The sequence below is a fragment of the Centrocercus urophasianus genome, unplaced genomic scaffold (assembly GCF_019232065.1).
Source record: "Centrocercus urophasianus isolate 14NV4802_14NV808 unplaced genomic scaffold, USGS_Curo_1.0 seq_13, whole genome shotgun sequence".
Taxonomy (NCBI): domain Eukaryota; kingdom Metazoa; phylum Chordata; class Aves; order Galliformes; family Phasianidae; genus Centrocercus; species Centrocercus urophasianus.
The window spans coordinates 35382473-35403802 of NW_024884475.1; the positions used below are offsets into that span (position 1 = coordinate 35382473).

The 21330-nt window shown below is 37.9% G+C and overlaps 1 protein-coding gene across 3 annotated transcripts in view; it reads left to right on the plus strand.

Moving 5' to 3' along the window:
• Positions 1-371: 371 nt before the first annotated feature.
• USP53 (ubiquitin specific peptidase 53) overlaps positions 372-21330 on the plus strand; it is a 33883-nt gene continuing 12924 nt past the window's right edge. The window contains exons 1-10 of one of the 3 annotated variants that reach the window (XM_042812742.1): positions 372-452; positions 9355-9999; positions 12024-12116; positions 16157-16291; positions 17708-17821; positions 17902-17984; positions 18283-18388; positions 19266-19412; positions 19972-20121; positions 20566-20728. In XM_042812742.1, coding sequence (XP_042668676.1) covers positions 9856-9999; positions 12024-12116; positions 16157-16291; positions 17708-17821; positions 17902-17984; positions 18283-18388; positions 19266-19412; positions 19972-20121; positions 20566-20728 — 1135 coding nt within the window. In that variant the 5' untranslated portion in view covers positions 372-452; positions 9355-9855. Of the gene's footprint in view, positions 453-7490; positions 7511-9354; positions 10000-12023; positions 12117-14858; positions 14958-16156; positions 16292-17707; positions 17822-17901; positions 17985-18282; positions 18389-19265; positions 19413-19971; positions 20122-20565; positions 20729-21330 lie in introns of those variants that run through there. The other 2 variants (XM_042812743.1, XM_042812744.1) reach the window with 2 other exon arrangements.

The following is a 21330-nucleotide window of genomic DNA, read 5'->3' on the forward strand; positions in this document are numbered from 1 at the left end:
CACGAGGACCCCGTCGACGCGAAGGATGCGGGCTGCACCGCGCCTACTAGGCACGCTGCCTGCGCGCGGCACGCCGACTGAGACGTCTCGCCGGGCCCGTCACCGCCCAGCCTTTCTTCCGATCACAGCCAGGCGCCGCCCGCTCCCCTCCTCCCTCCTCCCCCATTCTCCCTCTTCCTGGCGCCGGGCACGCGCGGAGAGACCCTGTCCGCCCCGGCCACGGCGCCGTTCCGCCGCGCGTGCGCGCTGCCGAGCCGGGCGTAGGCGGCTCCCGAGGCGGGGTGGGCGCACGCGCACGCGCTGCCCCAGAAGGCGAGACGCGGGGAGAGGAAGGAGGAGACGGGTGCGGCGAGGGGGGAGCAAAAGTTGCTGTGAGGGCGGGACCGTGGCTGGAGGCTCTGCCGGGAGGGGGCGAGAGAGCAGCCACGAGCTGGCGCCGCCGGAGAAGAGAGGTAAGGCGGGGTGCCCCGGCGGATCTGAGCCGGGAATGGGGTACGAGGACACCCCCCCCCCCCCATCCGGGATGGGGCGGGATGTGCTGGGGTCGCTTCGTCTGAGGGCGGCGGGCGACCGCGGGTCCCGTCCCGCGCGGAGTCTTTGGGGAGAGGGTCACCGCCGTCTCCTGGGGGCGCGGCGCGGTACCGCGGCTGAACGCCTCCCGGGGCCGTCGTAGTGCCGCACGGAGCGGCTGGTGTTGTCCCCGCTCCTCGGGTTGTGTAAGCGGCGGTAGGCCGGCACGGCGATACTCAGCTCCGAAGAGCGCGCGGACTGCGTGCGGGACGGGGCGAGCTCGGGGGTTGTGTCGCTGGGGGCCAGAAGTTAATGTTTAACGCGGTAGTCACATGCCCGTCAGCGAGCTCGGCTGGGGTGTTTTCGGAGTGTTTGGAACAGGAAATGCCAGTGCAGGTAGCGTGGAGCTCGGTGAAATTCAATCAGTTCCCAGCGTTTGCAGTCGCTCGGGTAGCGCTCCGGGTGCAGGTGGGCGGGCGGCTGCTGCAAACTGCTCGGCACCCGGCGCTGCGGCTGTCCCCTGCTTTGATTTTCAATGCAAATACGTTAAAAGACGCTTTCCGAGGGGAATACGTCTCGTTTTCTCAGCGCGTTTTTTCCTCTTTCCAAAGTAAGTGTGGTTTTTACGTACCTCCTTTTAATCCTTTGTACTGCACGTGTTTTGCCTTGAAGTTTTGGGGTTATTTTAAGAGCTAAAATTCGGTCGTATGAATGGTGTTGTGCCTAACTGGTGATGTGCAGCCCCTTCTCCTGTTGTCCCTGTCTTGTCTTGTCATGAAGTGATGACTTTTGCTATCGAAACAGCAAGCATTTGTTGTAATCTGAATGCATGTTAATCTGAATAAAGAACAAGTGATGTTCTCCTGCCTTACCAGTGCTGCAATGTAAGATATAGTTACTGTTTGTCAGGTTTTTTAATATAGTTATTTCTGTAAAAAGTTCTTACTTTGTACCAGTGGGATGTTGACAGTAAAAACACCAAAAATGTACTTGATTTTTTCTATCTACCTGATAGTGCAGAATCTTTTTCCAGTCATATGGGATGTGTGGTATACGGCAGCAGGATTATTTGGTTGTGGGATCCATGGGGCTCCAGGGCCAATGCTAGTGCTGTTACGTTTCAGTTCCATTGCTTTCCAAGGTCTTGATTGCAACACTTGGGTAGTTTTTCCTCAGCTGTTGGTGCTGGATGCAGTAAAATCAGCTCCGTCATTTGAGGAGTATGGCAACAGAAGCAAAATCTGTTCAAAAACTTCTTCAAAAATGCTTTTTTGGCTTAAATGGAAACAAGCTGGATTTTGGCAGGGCATGGTGAAACGCTGATGTGCTGAAGCTGTACCAAGGTTATGGACTTGGTTGGAGTTTGAGCTGTGTGGACTGAGGGGGAAAAAAGGTTGTGGAAAGAAAGCTTTGGGGGAAGAAATAAAAACTGGGTGTTTTTCACATTTGTTAATTATCAAACATTCCAGAGAACAAAACACTTCATAAATGACTGAGAAGATGCAGAAACAAAAATCTCTGTAGGTTGTTGTTTTTAATAATATATCTCTGTGGCTGAGAGTGAGGATGGTTGGGAATAGCACTCCTGAGATTTCATCACATTCAGATTGGTTTGAGATCTTGATAGGTCTGATATTTAATGTATGCTGATACTTGAATTCAGTAGGGAGAAATGCTATTATGAGAAAACTCAAAGATAACTTGCTGCTTTAGGGCATTTGTGCACCAAATTTTTTATAGCTGAGACACACTGCTTCCTTCTCTGCCTCTTCTGTCCTGCTTCTCCATGTGAATTCATTAGTGTGAGTTTCTCTGCATGATGATTCACTGTAAATACTGGCTCGTGTCATGTCTTGGGAATTTGTCTTTAAGATCTTTACTCAGAGTTGCCATTGTGGCTATTTCTAAAGTTGGTTCCTAGTTGCAGCGGTTGAGAGATGCTGCTATGAACCTGTTGTTTTCTTTTAGATGCAAACAGGAAAGTTTTCGTTGGAACAGTTTAAAGAAAAAATTGTATGCTTTTACAGAAGCCATCTGTGATAGCATCTACACTTTTGATTTTCCCATCCTGAAAGGATATGAATAAATATGACATCACAGAGCAGTGACTTAGCTTTTGAGGGACTGCTAAATGGATGTGTGCAAGAGAAGAGACAATAGAGATATTTAAAATAGAAGAAAAGTTTGGTTTTAAGGTCTTCAGGCATTGGGTGGAATTATTTTGAGAGAGAAGATTTGAAATAACACTTTTGCCTCCTGAGACTTTCTGAGTCAGTGTTGGAAGGTAGAAGGAATGTGTCAGACCAATAGTACTGGCTGGTGTACTTGCCGTTACCCCATGAAATCAGGGCTGATTGTCACAGCTGGAGATGTACGTTAATTGGTTTCAGTAATGTTCTTGTTGCAAATCATGACTTGCAAGTATGCACTGTTATCAATGAAAGGTTTTTTGCTCTGATGTTTCAAAGACTGAAAACATAAATTTTTATAAGCGTGTAATTTGAGGGCTTTTGTAGACAAACAGAAATTAAGGACTACTAGGAGCATTAGATGTATATTACAGCAAGTGAGATCTGTTGTCACATACAGTTCAGTGCAGTAATAAAGATGGGGACAGATTACTACAGTGACCAAAACGTTGAGTTGGTTATTTTTATAGTGGCCTTTTCACAGTATAAAGATTTTTTTTGATCTGTTGATGAAATTTGGTCATTTTAAATGTCAAGCTTTAAACTGACAAAAACATTCAAATTTTCATGATCATAAGGTTTTAGATTTTTGATGAATTTTGTCCTTTGGGGGGTTGGGGGGGTTGGAAGTGTCATCGGTCCTAATAGTGTTAGCTCAGTGTTGAAGTCTGGCAGTTTTCCATAGTACGTTTTCTTCTTCCAAATACACTTAGTCTCTATTCTTTCTAAATATATGTAAATTCCTAAGTTGTAACAAATTATCAGTTAAGAAACTGATTTACCGGAGTCTTCAAATCACTGAGTAGGTTGCCAAGCTCAGTGCAGAGGTGTGAGCTACCAGCAGAAGCAAAGAACTGTATTGCTTAAAAGTAACCTCGTTGTTGGACACTGAAGCTGTTTGTCACTATTCATCTATGCAACACACTGGAATGCATTGCAAAATGAGACTGAGATGTAAGTGATGATTCTTCAGCCAAATTTCAGACACAGTCAACAATTTCTGAGCCCATTGGCAGGTTTCTACCCAATTTAATGGAAGTTATAGAAATCCTGACAATGATTATGCATTTACAGAGTACATGAAAATGGGCAGCTGGCTGGAAAAAAGAGAGCTTGTAAGCAGATGCAGGGAGCAGAGTTGGTATGTACGCCAGCTAGGACTTGGAGGACTCAGTAACCCATGAGACGTAAGTGTGTAAAGAGCACTCGTAGTTGCAGCGCTCATAGAACCCACTGTTTATCTTCCCAGTTTTAACTGAGTGCACTCCAAAGATGTCTAAACTCAAATGTGCTTATAGAAAGTAGGTGATGTGAAGTAGTAACTATGCCATTTTCTACACTACTTTAGCAGTGTTTTATACTGAAAAGGCTGTGCAAGCCACAGTTGATTAACTCCCAGGGTATTCGTATGAAACTGGTGAAAGTGTGCGTTTCTGTAGATTAGTGCATTTCTTGTTCTGGGAGCCAAAAAGATAAATGGCAGAAATGTATTTTGTCCCGTGTGTCTGCACAGCTAATGGTCGCCTGATGCTTGATGGGGAACAGTGATGACTGAGGAACAGTTGCTAAAACTGAGCAAAGTGGAAGAACTTAGGCTGATAAATAGCAGTTGCTTTAAAAGTTCATGATTTTGTTTTTTTTTTTTTTTCCTTTGGTTGAGAGTTGCCATCCAAACTTTGTCCCTTTAGGCCGAAAGGCAAGAATATTTCTTTAGTTCCAGATGATAAAAATCTTCCGTAGCATGTTAATTAACATCGTATGAAACGTGCTTTGCTGAAAGGCTGGACTCCTAGAAGACTGTACAGTTTGGATGAATTACAATCAATCCTCAGCCACCCACACCTTTTCAAGCCAACAACTTATTAGCCACTGAAATTTAAAGGTCCTTTATAAATGCTGCAGTGCAATAATGGCTTACTTGGATATGAAGGAAGAGTATTCAGCTCCTAATTACAGCCTGGAGAAGATTGAATTTAGGTCAAGTGAGTCAGTGGTCTTGAGTTGATCAGCAGCATTGCTTCTCAGATGTTTGGAATGGCCTCCATTGAGTGTAGGGAATAATGTGCTTCGTGGATGGTTCAAATCAGGCAAAGTTTGCTGTGACTAAAAAGCATATATCTGTGCCAGCATCTTCTGCAATAGCTGTCTTTAATCTTGGCTTTTTTTTTCCTCAGAAAAACAAATCAAAAAAGCCCTTGAATGCGTGATCTAAATTTCTCAACTATAAACTTTCCTTAGGGAGAGGCAGAGGCTGCAAAAGTAAATGTGTGACAAATGTTAATCATATTGCTCATAGCTCTGTTGGACGGCTCTTCTACAATGCCCCTCTTGCTAGTGAATGAGGAGTGGTGCAACGTAATGTTTGATATGGGTTATTAGTGACGAAAGGAAGATCGGTGGGATTTCCCACCCCAAGGTAGGACTAAACAATCTGATGTCTGGAGAAGCGTGCTGAGTAGAATTATTACTCAGCTATTTTCTGTTCCTGGATTTAAGTCTGACCCTTCTGGAGGAGAAAGATGGTAGTTAATAAAACAAAGGGACTGCAGTACCGGCTTTGTATAATTCCTAGCTTAGTATAGTTGCAAACAGCTTTTAAGTGGAGAAGCTATCTGCTATGTCCTTTTCAGTTTAGTTTTTAAAAAGAATTGTTGCATATTTGAGTAGGTTATTTAGTTTGACATATGTGCTTTAAAGAATGCAGTTCCAGAGAGTAATTTTAGAAGGTTGTATAAGGATAACCTTAAAGTAGTCACTCCTGATTTTCCCAGCATTGCATTTAAATTTTTTTGGAAAGGTGTACTGATGTTGTGGGGTTGTTGAAAGAGGTTTTATGGCTGTAATACAACAGTATTCTGGAAAATGAGTGGAAAATGGTGCAATAAATGCGTTCTGCAATATATTGTTTTACTTATAAGCTATTTGGGTGTCTACCTGGTGGGTAACTGAAAAACTGTATTCACTGCTTTGTGGATGTGAAATTAAACAGCATGCACCTTCATGTAATGTGATGCTGATGTTGAGCTAAGAAAGAACCATTTCCCTGAAATTCTCACAGTGAGCCATAACTTTTTTGAAACCCACCCCAACAGCCCAATGCTTTGTGCATGGAAGTTGCATGTTATTGTACCAGTGAAGTGGGAAACAAAGTGACTTTACAGAAGCTGTTAGCGAATAAACAATTCTTGTCTTGTTTTCGTAGAGTTTCATTCACAAATAAAATGTACTAGCAGTTAAAATATACAGGCTAGGTGGATTCTGAGTTACCCTGTTCCATTCCCTCGGCCCCATATCCATGTGTAAGTCTTCTGCTCTAAAATATGGGGAAGTGATACTTGAAAGTATGGTAAGAAAGCAACATAAAAATGAATGGGATCTTTTCAACCCTTATCACTGATGTAAGTCCCAAGGCTGAGAATGAAATCTTAGAGGTAATATTTCCCTAATTACTTCATTATTTTTATCTGTAAGTTACTGTGTAGAAGATCCTTATCTTTGTTCTGCATTTAGAAAGCAGAACATTTTCTAAAGTCTTTTTCTCTGGATATATTCAAGACCTGTCTGGATGTGAACCTGTGCAACCTGCTGTAGGGAACCTGCTTTAGCAAAGCAGATGGGCTTGATGATCTGTGGAGACCTCTTCTGACCCCTAAAATTCTGTGATTCTGTGAAACAGATGTATGTTTAATGACATGCCCAAGTCATGTTAAGTTTCCCTTCTCTTCAAATGATAAAGAAAAACTCACGGAACAAGCTTTTTTTTTTTTTTTCTTCTGCAGATGAATCTTGGAATTCTTCTCTTTGTGTTTCTTTACGTAACCAACTGTAGTCCAACTTCACAAACTCCTCCAGTGCATTTGTAGTTGAATATTGTAAGGTGTGTTTTCAAGCAAAATTTAGGTATTAGAAACACATATTTTGCCTGTGACTTCAATCCTAATGTTGATGTACAGCCTATTTTACTTTCCATCTCTTTCTACTATTGCTCCATTGCTGTAGGCTGAGCAGTACTGACCTTGAACCGCAGTCAACAGGAAAGCTGAATCACCTGTGCTGAGGATTCCCTCTGTTGGAGAGCTTTTGGAGATGTGTTATGTAGTAAGAAGTAATGTAGTTTTGGTTGGGCGAATAGCAAGCCTAATGTTTGTGGGTCAGACCCATCCTGACTGTGTTTTCAAAGGTGGTGCAGCAGGAGATATTTTGAGTATGCTTTGCAGCATGAATACTCCACTGCTTTAATTCTCCAGACCATTCAGATGTTCCCTATCCAGTCTTTCCCACCTTTTGTTTCCTCTTCAATGTGCCTCGATTGATACTTTCAGTTACCAAAAATCGCCAGTTGGTGTTTAGTTTTGTTTTCTGATACAACAGCAGGAAGCTGGAGAAAACTTTCCCCAACATTTCTCTATATGGGAAATTATGTACAGTGGAATGAAGAAGTCCGTACTGACAGGCAAGCAGGCGCTCAAGAAGTTTCCCTACTACTTTCGGGAGCAAGCTTTCTTTATGACAGAAATGTAGTAGGTCCATTTTTTTTTTAGCATTGATACAGAAGTTCTAAATCAGAAATTGGAAGAAAATATTTTAGCAATTGAAAGTTGAATGTAAAACGTCTGTGCTTTTTTTTAATTCATAGTTAAACAGATAATTTATAATTTGTTTAGGAGTTAAAAGTTACTGTTCTAACTGAGCAGCAGGAGACTTTGATCCGTGTGCTGATTCACAGCGCCAGGCATTTTCAGTGCGAGTTGCTGGCTCCCAATGTATGTGTGCCTGTACAGCGATACACGTGTGTATAAATGTGTGTTTGGGTGAGTGGTTAGAACCAGTTGTACATCCTGGATTTTTTTTCCTTGGCTTCTCTTTATTTAACTTTATTTTAGTGAGCCATTGCTTTTTATTACTATATTTTATACTGTAGTGAAGCTTTTCAATGAAAGTATTTGTTGGAAATATTTTCTTCACTTACTTGCTCTGTGCAGATCTGTTACGACCTCTGCGTGCCTCGCTTTGTGCGCTCTGTAATCATTTTCTGTTGTCATCCTTGCTTTACTTGTACCTTCACCTGTGCTTGCTTCTTTGTAGAATATTAGCTGTTATGCTGTGTAGCACTGTGATTTCCATGTGGAAATAGAATTTGAAGTAGATACGCCCTTTAATTTAGGGTTCTAGTAAGATTTTAAACTGATTTATGTTTACAGTTATCTACTATGGGGTTTTTTTGCCCCTCCTTCTGGGTTTATTGCAGTGAACACAAAGAAAGCGCAATTATCCCATGATACTCTGTCAAGGTCAGTTTCCAGTTAGATTTTGGATTCTTTGCTCAGTGCTGCCACAGATCAGACTTACTACTTCCAGTATTATTAAATCAAATTACTTACGGGTGAGATAGAGTAACATCAGTAAACAAACAGAAAGCATCTGATTATGTGCTGGGCAAAAGGGACTTTTGGTTATGTTCCAGTTATTGATTTTCTTTTTAATAATACAAGCAAGTGTAAATGTTTCTTTCATACAAAAGGTTTTAGAGGTGCAAGTCTTCCTGCATTATTTTTGAAGCTCACATGATACATTTCTGTGGTGTTGTAGTTGTACAGTATTTGAGTGCTGTAGAACTGCTGGACACGAGTGTGCTGTTGGTAGCTCTGAACCAGTGAAGTCATCTTAGTCAACTTAGCTTTTGTTGTTGGACTGCTGTATTTAGCTGGGTTTGGAATGCTGATCTTAAAAGCTTTATGTGGTGGAAGAAAGTATAGTGGGAATCCTGCAAGTTCTGCTGTGTAATGATGAATTGATAATATCTCACATGCTTGTAAAATCTAGAATGACTAGCTTGTCTGTAAGAGGTTGTGTTGCACTTTTTTCAAATATGTAGTTATAATTGCTTTGTTTTATTTCAGTTTATTCAGTTCTGTCCTTTAAGTAATTATGTGACTATTTTAATAACATCACACTAGCTGGCCAATTCGTTGCTCTGTGGAGACTGTTATACGTGCTATAAGCACGCCTATGGTGATGTTTTACATAGAAGTCATTTACCTGCAAATATGTATTTTCAACAGCAAGAGAAACTTGCTGCTGCAATTTGAAAGTCTTGGAATTGTTACTGGGCAGCCAGCTGTAGGACAGCTATCAGAATGTTTGTGGTCTGCTACTAGCTGTGGCTCTCCTGATGCTTTAAGAATGTGGGTAGGTAATTAATTCCTGGACAGTACTCAGCTTTCCATATTTTGTACTAACTGAGAATCCACTCATGATATTGTCATAATGTGGACACAAATTTATGTGATTTGCTTTGATATTGAAATAAAAAGCATCTTCTTACATTTTCAGATGTAAAATAAAAATATTTATTTCTTGATAATATTTTAATTGGACTTTGAGATTTCAAGTTAGAATAATGCATTATGTGATCTTTAAAAAAGCTGCAGAATAAGTTAGGGTGTAACTGATAACGACAGATAAAATATTGTAATTTTTATGTCTCAAACGCTATTAGGACTGTTGAGTGGAAGCTTTTTCTCTTGCTCCCTGATTGGTGCATGCCCCTTTAGATTAAGGGATTGTTTCAGCCATTATTTCAATTTTTTATTTAGGTAGTTTCTAACATTTAAAAAAGTTCCATTCTTATATTTCGCTTTTTTTCCTATTTCAGATTCACTGGAAAAAGAATGAGATAAACATGGAATCTTCTAAACTGGATTATATTTCATGGATCGCAGTTAAAAGTAGAAAGATGGAAGGAAGTCAGAGAATAGATGTATAATGCCTGTATAAACTCTTGATCTAATACAACTCATGATTTGTAGTAATACTCTGATATTCCCGAAAGAAGAAGTCAGTTACTGTGCAACATCCTTAACAAGAACTTTTACTCTAGTAACATATTTTAACCTTAACTGGACAGCATATTTTTAATAGCATATTTTTTCCTTTTTATTTTTGTAAAGTCAGTTGAAGTGTAGCCACATGAAAATTTTTAGCTGATGGACTGATCCTTGTAGATGACTGACACCTGGGATAAGGGCTTAAACCCCTGAATGGTTACTGGAACACCATGACTTCAGAGCAGTTGTCTTAGGACCTTCTTTGCCTTGGATCCATCATATCCTTAAATATTCAAGTGTGAACAGTGCAATATAAAGTCTAGAAAATAATGGCATGGGTGAAATTTCTAAGAAAACCTGGGGGTAACCTTGGAAAAGTTTATCAGCCTGGAAGTATATTGTCCCTGGCCCCTACGAAAGGCTTATTAAATGAACCAGGACAGAACAGCTGCTTTCTTAATAGTGCTGTTCAGGTAAGGCAATTTTTTTTTATTTACTGTGCGTTTCTCATTTTGTTGCAGCTTTGGGTGGTCATAGCAGGGAAAGAGTTTTCTCAGAAATGCTGCTTTGACTGTTTTTATCACAGTATGCATGCTCTGCAGAAAAATACAGCACATTTTTCAATGGTGTTAAATTCCGTTCTCAAATTACTAAACTTCTCAAAGATGCTTAATGAGACAGAATGCAATGTCTTTTGGGAACTCACTTTTCTGAAAAAAGGGTGGCTACTATTAGAGAAAAGAAGACTGTGGAAGTAATTTTATTTAGTATTTGATTTTGAGGGATTGTGAGTATTAAATAATTTGCCAAAAATGGCAGCACGTTATGTTTATGTACATTGTCATGAGTGCTTTCCTTTCAAGCTTTGCTTCTAATCTTAGGAATGTCATATGGAATTAGGAGATATATCAAAGAAATAAACAGCATTTTGCTGGTTTTGTATGATGCAGACCAGCTTCTTGCAAGTATTTGCCTACGTACTGTTCTGTATTTATATGAACTGTAATTGGAAAAATGTCGCCTGTTTGGATCTCCAAAGTATAGTTTAATAGCACAATAACATTAGCACAATAAATATTGGTCTTTCACAAGCCTGTTTACAACAGGGAATATGGGAATCTAATTAACTCTGTGACAGAGCAGTGCTGGTCTTTCTGGGTTGCCTGCAAGTCTGAATAGTTATAAACTATTTATTTACTTTTAAATAAAATAAATAAATTGCTTAAGTGGCAGAGGTTTTAATAGGGGCTCAGAATTCATACTTTAAAATGTACAAACAAAAAAAAAAAAAGAAAAAACTGAGATAAACAACCCTAAAAAATAACCAAGCAAACAAAAAAAACAACCAGCCATAGCATAAAGTCTTAACAATTGTATAGATTTGAACATAGCAGATAAGAGATGCACATCGTGTAAATACGATATCTGTGTATGTTTAAAACAAAAACGTATGATAGATTCAGCAGAATGAGTTTGTTGCTTTGTTTTTAGTGAGAACAGCCTGACCTATATTCTTTTTCAGTTTTGGTATTTTCCCCTAGGGTGGCCTAAAATTAAACCTAAGTCATTTTTAGTTATGGTTTCAGACAATCCTACCACTTTACAACTTGCTGCTGTTTATCAAACAGTGGGTGATGATGGTGACTGCCCTTTTGAAAGGAGGAATGTGTTCCTTTCTTTTCTCTCTGTTGTTCAACCTTCAGAACTGAGGTTCTAATATTACCTTCCAAACTAGTACTAATCAATTTTAGCACTTATATTTATAGACATAATATTTTTTTTCTGGTTTGTAACTCGTGTAGCTGTGCCTTTTGAGAACTCATTTTTGATGCATTTATTTTTGTGGGCTGTTTTGTGAACTACTGCACACATTGTGGGACTAAGACATTAAATGCTAGAAGCAGTGTAGTTAGTGCAACCAAACTGATGTTGCCTTTATGTACAACAGTTATACAAATAAAATGCTGCAGCTTAAAGTTGATAAAGCACCAGTGGATTATTATGGTTTGTAGAAAAGCAAATTATTTCATCAGTTGTTTTAGGAAGAGAACAAAATGAAACTCTTCACAGTTTACCTAGCAATTCAGTTTCTTTATCTTCCTTAATTTTATTTGAAAGAAGGCATGGAGGAAGGAGAGGTGAAAAATAAGGTAGATTGAATAGTTTTCTCCCTCTTCTGTAAAGCCGTAAGACAACTGCGATCTTTGTATAATATTTAGCTTACTGCTTGTTTGCTAAAGAGCATTGCAGTTGTTTTCCCAATACAAATGCAGTACCATTGTAGATCTCACCGTCAAACTTCTGAAGCGTTTTATAACAGTGAAAGCAAACCTTCTACAGTTTGCTCAGATAATAAAAAAGGGTGTTGATTCATGTAGCAATCTTGGTTCTCATGTTGTATGTAAAGTGACAAAAGATTATCTACTGTATGTCACTTCATTAAATGGCGAACCTTCAGATTATGTTGTTTAATTTCTGTGCAATTTTATTTTTGTAGGTTTTATGGCAACTTGACATATTTCGACGAAGTTTAAGAGGTTTAACTGGACACGTGTGCCAGGGAGATGCGTGCATATTTTGTGCTTTGAAGGTAAATAAGGCTTTTCTAAGAAATCATCATGCATTTGTCCATTTATGCCTTAAAAGAAAAAAAAAAAAAGAAAAAAAAAAAGAAAAAAAAGAAAAAAAGGAAAATAATTTTACTGAGATCTGGTAATTTTTATATCCCTATAATTCATGAGTCTGACTAGATCATTCTTGTATGTAGAAGCAATTTGATCTCAATGCCATTTATAACAGATGTTTGTAAGAAATATTTTCTTTGACAGTACACAAACTATACAGCCTAAGTGCTTAAGCATAAAACTTGTATGTAGAGTTAATAAGTATAACTTGTTTTAAAAATAACAGCCTCGTGGAGGTTTTTTCATATTGACATGCATACACTTTTCTTTAATGCAGTGTTTAAATAGAGTAACAGCATTACTGAGTGTAAAGTTATCAAGATTCTTTTTTACTCGGTAGTTGATAGTAACTGTACAGAAATTAATTGCTGTACTTGTAAGTACTGAAAGGTATGCAGAGGTACTAGAAAATTAAAGAAGTCTGATGTTTTACTGTTTGAAATTATGTAAGAGCTGCATATCTTAACTAGTGTATAAAAGTTGCATTTTGGTTTTGTAACTAAACTGAAATCTGGAAGCAAGCATTGTGTTCTGTTAGGCTCTTACTGTTTCTACTGTGCTGGTATTTGGCTGCCTGCGGTTACTAGGGAATAGTGGTAAATGTCATATCTCATGTTTCACTGGGATAAAAGTCTCACTGGAAAAAGGCATAGGGCTTGTATACATATATGTAAATTTTTTTAGTGATATACAGCTTCTACTTTCACTGGCAATAAAGGCACTTCTGGGTTTCTGATACGAGAACGTAGAACGTGTGTTGTGTACAGAATTGAGAATAACTCATGGAGAGCACAGAAAGGAGCTACGCTAAAATTGGAGTTCTTTGAGGAAGTGGTTTTTGAGTATAGTAAATTGTAGGCAAGGAGATGCTGAGTTGCTTCTCGGGTGTTTCTGGTTAGAGTTCACTCACAGGGAGTTTTACAGACCAAACCTTGTTACTGAATAAGCCTTTGGAGGCAAAGACTGTTTGCAGCGATAGTTAGTCTGCCAGGAGATTTATATAGTCTATGTATTCTGGTTTAATTTGTTTGTTTTTGCTGTTTGTAGAGTTTGTCATGGTTGCAGTAAAGCACAGCTAATTGTCCATTGATCTCTTTTTCCAAACGGAGCTTTCTTAAAAGGTGCCATTTTAATTATTTGATTAAAACAGTTAATTTTAAAATGCCAACAAGTTGAAGTAGATTTTGGTACAACTATGCATGTTCAAACCAGCTTCCTGAGGCTTTTTTTCCAACGTTTAAAAAACTTTTTACTCCAGAGAACTTGCATAAAAACTCCAGTGAAATAGAAGGCATGTCAAAATCTATCTGCTGACACTTGGTCTTGTTACTACAGGAAGTCCAGTCGATAACTCAAGTTGTACCTGTCTTTTCACGTACAATCTTATGTCTGTCTTGGGGTGATAGCTTCTAGTTTCTTGGAGCATGTTGTGTGTACGGACTTAGGTTTATATTTGATGTTGTAATGCAGGGTAAGCTCTGTGGCCTGTTCCCTTGTTCAAAGATGCCTTGGAACTGCCTTTCAGGAATGTAGAGGGATTGAATGGTGTGAACTGTTGGAAAATATGTATTGAATTGTAATAGTGAGCAATCATATTGCTAAAATCATTGTAAAAATGCTGTAGCAGCTTTAAGGTGCTCAGAAATGTGAAGATGTCACCTATGTCACAGCACAGTTGAACCTGTAAGTAGTAAGTTGTTCTGTTCCAGCAATGCTCCAGTTCTGAAGACAAGTGTTTGGTTTTATTCCTAAGCTGAATATGCCACTTAATGTTCCTGTATACTGTCTCTGTAATCATTGGAACTGCAATATGGAGATGCTTGATAGGTTTTGCATTATTTCAAGTTACCACCAAAGCACCTCTAGCTCCTTCCTGAGGCTGCTGCAATTTATGAGTCGCAATTTTCTTTATTCTTCCAAGTGTCTTGGATGTTTGATTGCTTTCTACAATGCGTTGTCTTGTGCCACTTTTCAAAATGGCTTACAGACCTGAACATTTTGCGTTGTCTCGTCTTTCGATTTTGAGAAGTGCCCCACGACACTGAGAAGCAGATTTACTGCTTGATCTGGAGTTGTTCGGAATTGTCTTGATCGTTGTTTTAACAGTATAGTTGTGATCTTTACAACTGCATGGCCAGTAGCCTAGGTATTGAACCAGAAATGCTGTAGTTAACTCATATGGAAGTATCTGTCCGCAGTCATTATGTACACCACTGGTTTTGCATTCTTGGCTTATTAGAGATACTGGTTGAGTGATTCTGTTTGTTCTGTGTTCAGCACCTAGGGCATTTTTACATTTATGTGGTGTATGTTCTGGATGTGGATGCATTTCAGTAAGTTATTAAGTTTTTTTTTTTTTAAATGGTTTTGGACTGTTTTAACCTTACTTACTACTTCACCAATGAAAATCAATATTTAATCTGAAAAAAACAATCTGTATTTTTGTAAACTTTCCTGAGGGAATTTGACTTTTTTGCTCTAGGCAAGTGTTACTCTAGGGTAGATGGATTTTTCTGAGCCTATTCTGTAAACTGAAAGCTGTGCCAATGAATTCTGTTTCAGTTATCTTCAACTTTTTTTTGGTTGTGTTGTGGGTGTTGTTGTGTGGTGGTGGTGTGGGAGTTAAATGCACTCTTTTTTTTCTCTAGACACCACTGGAATGGGATTTGAAATGTGGAGACTGCTAACAATGAGCATATATGCTGCATAATTCTGCTCATCTGTACTTTTTTCTTTAGACTGGACATGTAAGGTTCTCTTGCATACCAGAAATGACCTAGCAGCCACAATGAGAAATAAGTATTTTCAAAGCAGAGTTAACTTGTAGTGTTGGCTCTGTTAACAACTTATATCAGTGTGAGCATTCAAAAATTGTGAGTGTAATTTTTATCAGTAATCATGATTTTTGTCATGAGAGGGAAGCCTAAACATTTGACAGATAGTGGAATGCATTATGGTTAAAACTGCTTTCTATAAACACTGAAGCTTTGCATATCTGTTGCATCTTTGCTGTCTGACCAGCAGCAAAACAAAGATTTTGTTTACTTTTTACCAGAGGAGCCAATGTGAAGAATGAAAATCCTTATTTCTGTTTTATGTGGCTAGTCTTTGCTTTGTCTTTATTTCTCATTTTTTTTCTGTGAAGTTTGACTTCAGAGAATTTTTGAGAGTGGAATAAACCCTTTAATATCTGCAAATGTTTTTTCATCCATTTAATGGCTTTTGATGTTCAGTTTTTAAACCCGAACTCCCTTAGTTTCTAAATAATGAGGTCAGTTAGGTGTACCTCTGCCAAAAAAGAGAAGTAATAGCCAGCTGTCTTTTCTGGGAAATGAAGAAAAAATCAAGTGCAATTTCTTTTCCGATTTTGGAATTGCAAATATTGACCTGTTTTCTTGCCTTGCTGTATGCACTGTGTGAGTACATAGCTGATTTAATAACATGGATTACCAACATTCCGTATAATTCTGCAGATGCATCATTTTAATGAATGTAGAAGTTTCTCAAGTAGTAATGTAAATGTATTCTTTACTGAATAACATGTAAAACTAAAATGAGAAGTACTGTGTTCTGCTCTAAGAGTTGCATTCCACCTGTAAAGATGAAATGCTTGAGCATGAGCCACTGTTCCAGTGACTGGATTAAACAAACTCCTTAATTATAGATCAAGGTTTATGTTGCTTCTGGGAGTTAAGGTCAATCACTTGCATTTTTATATTCATTTTTGTTGTTTGTTTTTTCTGTTGGATCAAAGTATGGTTTGGTGGCTCAACACTATATAATTGAATGACTGAGAACATGAAACTGAAGAGAAAGGAGTCATTTCTAAATGTGGATATATTCATAAGTTTTTTTTATATACCTGCTGCATGATAGCTGATGTATTTGAACAGAACTACAGTTGTAGTCAAGGCTAATTAAGCTACGTAATCGTATTTGTTCCTAGGCAATATTTTCACAATTTCAACACAGTCGAGAAAAAGCACTCCCATCAGATAACATGAGACATGCCCTGGCAGAAAGTTTTAAAGACGAACAGCGTTTCCAGCTTGGATTCATGGATGATGCAGCAGAATGCTTTGTGAGTACTTTATAATTGTCAAGTAGGATTACGTTAGGTTTCTGGGAAGGATACCAAGCTGGTCTGTTGTTTTAATAGCTTTAGATTTGCAGGTGGGGTACAAGTGGCATAATTCTGTTGGTCTTGTTTTCATCAATTTATGGAGACAAAATGCACAGAGTAAGTTTCTGATAATACGGGATGGAGTGTCTTAGATGTGCTCTGTGGTTTCTTCTCTGGTTCTGTAGCTCAGACAAAGGTATATGTGAAGCACTGTATGAGCTGGGTGACAAATAGCTTCTGAAAGTTTTTTGGTGGAGAGGGAGATTATCTTCACTGAAGTCTTCTGCAGAAGACATTTCCACTTTTTTATCCAAGGGTGAATGAATATGTGAAGAGCTTGACTCTTGCTGCAGTTGCTGTCTGCTTTTATGAAATATGTGAGAAGTTTGAGCCTTTATTGGCTTTTATGAGCCATAAAAGTCGACTCGAGATCACATGGATGCTGTCAAAGAAGCTTTTCTCAGAGGTCTTTTGTTAGACAATGGAAATTATTCAACTTAATAAATAAGTAAATAAATCAGTTTTAGAAACTGAAAATGCTTTTTGTTTTGATTACTGTAAGATTTGAACGTCATCTGGAAGTACCTACAAATGAATAGCTACCTGCCAGATGCATTTACAAATATGTAGGAAAATCAAATGGAGAACTCCTGTGGCTGTTTTGATTATTTGCAGGCAGATTACTAAATTGCAGTCAGGAGAGGGAATCTTGTCAGTGTTGTGTCTAAGCAGAACGTGTTTGGACCCCTGAAGAAATCAGCTAAATTACCTGTCTAGACCTGCTTCTTCCTGTTAACTCTTTTATGTTACAGCAGAGGGAAGAAAATGGATGTGCTGATTCAGGGCCAAATTAATGACAAGCAGGATAATTTTTTTTTTCCTTCTGTTAAAAACTGAAACCATGTATGAGTTAAGACATGCAATTTATGAGCGTTTTCCAGGCCTCTGTCAGCAGTAGTCATTCATTGCATAAGCTACACTAAACATGATTGGATTATCAGATTGATAAATGGAGAAAATGCGCAGGTATGAAGAACTGAGGTGGAGGCCTGATGCAGAACAAATTTCAGGCATTGTATGCAATTAAATTAATATTGTCTTCATTTTTTTTTTTTTTTTTAAGATTCCCTTATTTTGAAGGATAATATGGTAGGAAGTTGGAGCTGAATAACTTTAATGCTCTTTTGTTATGTTTGAAAGCCTTGAGGTGAAGAGATTTTCCATCTACTTGCTTGTGAATAGGGACAGAGCTATGAACGTATTAAACCTGTAGACTGTAAAGGGGAATAATTGCTGAAATATTGAACTGTAACATTGCTTATGTATTCTGACTTCATCAATTCAGTTTGTATTTACATTGTTGTTTCTATTTAGGAAAATATCCTTGAGAGGATTCATTTTCACCTAGTGCCAAACAGCGACACAGATATGTGCACTTCAAAATCCTGCATCTCTCATCAAAAGTTTGCAATGACACTGTATGAACAGGTCAGACATTAATGCTTTAACGAATACTTAGGTTCCACTGTCATGAATAAATAAAAACAACAGGATTTTTATTTTTGTAGTGTGTATGCCGTAGTTGTGGAGCATCATCAGACCCGTTGCCTTTTACGGAATTTGTGCGTTATATTTCTACCACAGCTTTGTGGTAAGAGCTTTTGTTCTTGTATATGTCTCAGTTTTCTACACAACCTCCTAGGAATAAAAAAGCCATGGCAGAGAAATAAGTGCTTTTGAGATTGTATCAAAGGAACGTGGATTTCAAAAGCAAGATGTAGAGAGATTTTACACTCAAAAAAAAAAAAAAACCCAAAAAACCACAACAGGCTGCTGCTGTTTTAGCTGTGATTTTTTTATTTGTAGACAAAAGATAGTTAAGATTTGGCTGCAAATTATTTACTCGTAAGAAGACAATACATCTTTATTTGTCCATTTATTTTTTACAGTAATGAGGTAGAAAGAATGATGGAAAGGCATGAGCGTCTCAAGCCAGAAATGTTTGCAGAACTGCTGCAGGCAGCAAATACTGCTGATGATTACAGAAAGTGTCCTGTAAGTAAGCAGAGATTCTGTGACTTTGGTTAAGATTCAATGCAGAGCTCTTTCAGATATTAGATCAGAGTGAAGTATTCATCTGAAAGATTCCTTGTGGCCACTTCAGTGCAGTCTAGCTTAGGGTAAGAAAGCCTGTAATTCTTCTCTGTTGCTCCATTTATAGATAAACTTCATTGTTCAGGTGGCCTGTTTGGAAACTTATTAACTCTGTGCTTTATACTTCACTCCATGTTAAATATACTGCTAGTTATTTGTGATTGGACTGTAGAAATGTATTGTTTGAAGGAAGCACCTTCAGTTCATAGTTCATATATGCTGACAGCTTGAAAAACTGTCTTACATTGAAATAATGTGGCGCTTCTAATGATAGAAATAGTCATATTTTCAACTTATTCTCTTTCATTGAATAGTACTATCAATAGTTATCAGTACTGTTAATTTAGGAATCATCAGAAAGTGCATAAAGTATAGAAATAACCTGAAATGATGAAATGGGGGAGGATAACAAAATCTTGATGGTGAATCGAATGTTTTCATAGCTTTATATTTGACCAGGCTGTTGGTTTGATGTAGAAGTTTAGTTACAGCCTTCATTGGTGTTTATGTACTTATTATTGGTGTTTATTTATTTTAAACAAAAAAAAGATGGAGAATTTTATCTGTAGATTGTTAGAAGCTGACATCATAACATATAAATAAATATAAAAATCAAAATAAGTTTCAGAGGTTTTTTTGTTTGTCTAGTAACTCGAGAATACCAGGGCTGTTTTTGGGGGGGGGGGTCCATTTTTTTTAACATTATTTATTATAAACTAATATTATAAATTTATATTTAACGTTTACCTGCCACCGTTTTGTTTTTCCCTTTCTCTAGAGTAACTGTGGTCAAAAAATAAAAATTCGTCGTGTTCTTATGAATTGCCCTGAGATTGTTACAATTGGTTTAGTTTGGGACTCAGAACACTCTGATCTGACAGAAGATGTTATGCGGAATCTGGCAACACAACTTTATCTTCCTGGGGTATCTGAGCTAAATTAACTAATTCTTTATTTTATAATTTAATCTGACATATCAATGTGAATATTAATATATGCATATAAATGCACATCTATGTAAGTACATAAATTTTTAAAAAATCAGCTTCAAGTATTACGGCTAATGTTGTGTAATGTGCTACTTGATACAGCTTTTGTGAGAGGAAAAAATCTTGTCAGATGTGTTGGTCTTACACCAAACAATGAAGATGAATGTAGATGAATTCCTAATTGAAAATCTAAGTATATCATATTTGATTTGATATTTGTAGAATTATTCCAGAGCATTGTTGTTTTGCTCTATCAACTATATTAAAAATAAATGTCAAAATAGATATGATAAATGTAGTGACATAATGATATAGATATAGTAATATAATGAGATGTAATAATATAATAGACGTAATAAGTGCAAGAAACTTGTATTCATGAAAATCTGAATAATGCAAATGGCTATTTAGTACCAATTTTAGAAGTGCTGGAGTAGGTCTTCAATCCAGGTTAAATGTACTGTGGACATGTAAAAATGCTAAATGTTTCTACAGCTCTTCTATAGGGTTACAGATGAAAATGCCAAAAACAGTGAACTTTTTCTTGTGGGAATGATTTGCTACACAAGCCGACATTACTGTGCCTTTGCTTTTCATACCAAGAGTTGCAAATGGGTGCTGTTTGATGATGCTAATGTGAAAGAGGTACATACTTCTTTACTGCTATGTAATTCAGTGATCTTTTAGTTTTCTTGTACACATTTTTTCTGACATTAAGATTAAAGCAAGTTAGAGTCTTAATTTTAGTGAACTTTAATTTTTATAGGTCGATTGTCACAAATGAATTTTAGAATCAACTTCACTCCTTCAGATAGCAGATACTTAAGACTCTTAATGCTCTTCCTGTCAGCTGTTGAGTTTTTCCTTCTTATGAGAAGAAGAATCAATGACTGATGGCTATATTTGCAATGTTACCATTCTGATGTGCTGCTGGTTCAAGCTTCTTGCCACAGCTTACATAAACTTGTGCTAAAATACTGATTCTTAACGTACCTTTAGAATTCGGAATTTAATACTGATGCTTATTAAATTATTCTTCCCATAATTCTGTTGAACTGGTTTTGATACAGAAATGACTTTTTTTCTTAGATTGGAACAAAATGGAAAGATGTAGTCTCTCGGTGCATTCGATGTCACTTTCAGCCGTTGTTGCTATTTTATGCTAACCCAGATGGCACAGCTGTATCTCCAGAAGATGCTCCAAAGCAGATTATTCACTGGTCTCAAAGCAAAGCAACAGGAGGAAATGCAGGTAATCAGATTTATTTTAATAATAACCATATTTATGAAATGAATACTTTAAAGATGGGAATAGTAGATTTGCTGATGTGTTCTTAAATATTTTTATTGGTGTGTGGGCACTGCTGAATCACGGCCTGAACCTCTGATTAATCACCTGAGGCAAGCAATGAGTCAGCCAGAGGAGCACAGGTGAAGGCAATTCACCTGTGTTGCCAGAAGGGGTGGAGCCTGGCTGCACCTCTCCTGGACCCATTTAAGAGCTGGCTGCCAGTGGGGAAGGATCTTTTCTGGAGATCCTCCTCCAGAGTTTTGTAAGTGAGCCCAGGGTATGGGTAAGCTTTCTATCTGTTCTCTTTTTGTTACCATAATCTGCTTTGCCAAACTCTCTTGTTTATTTTGTAATTATAACATCTTAATATTCATTGATTGTGCAATGGTAAGTATCTAAAGGGGTCTCAAAAGGAAAGACTAGTGTGCTTATTTAATACTGAAACTGTGTGTCTTGTCTCAGCTGGTATTCCCACCTCAAATCCCACACATGGATTAAGGGGCTGGGGGGGCATGTGTTTTTATTATAGATAGGAATATGTTTTTATTACAGATATCAGTAAA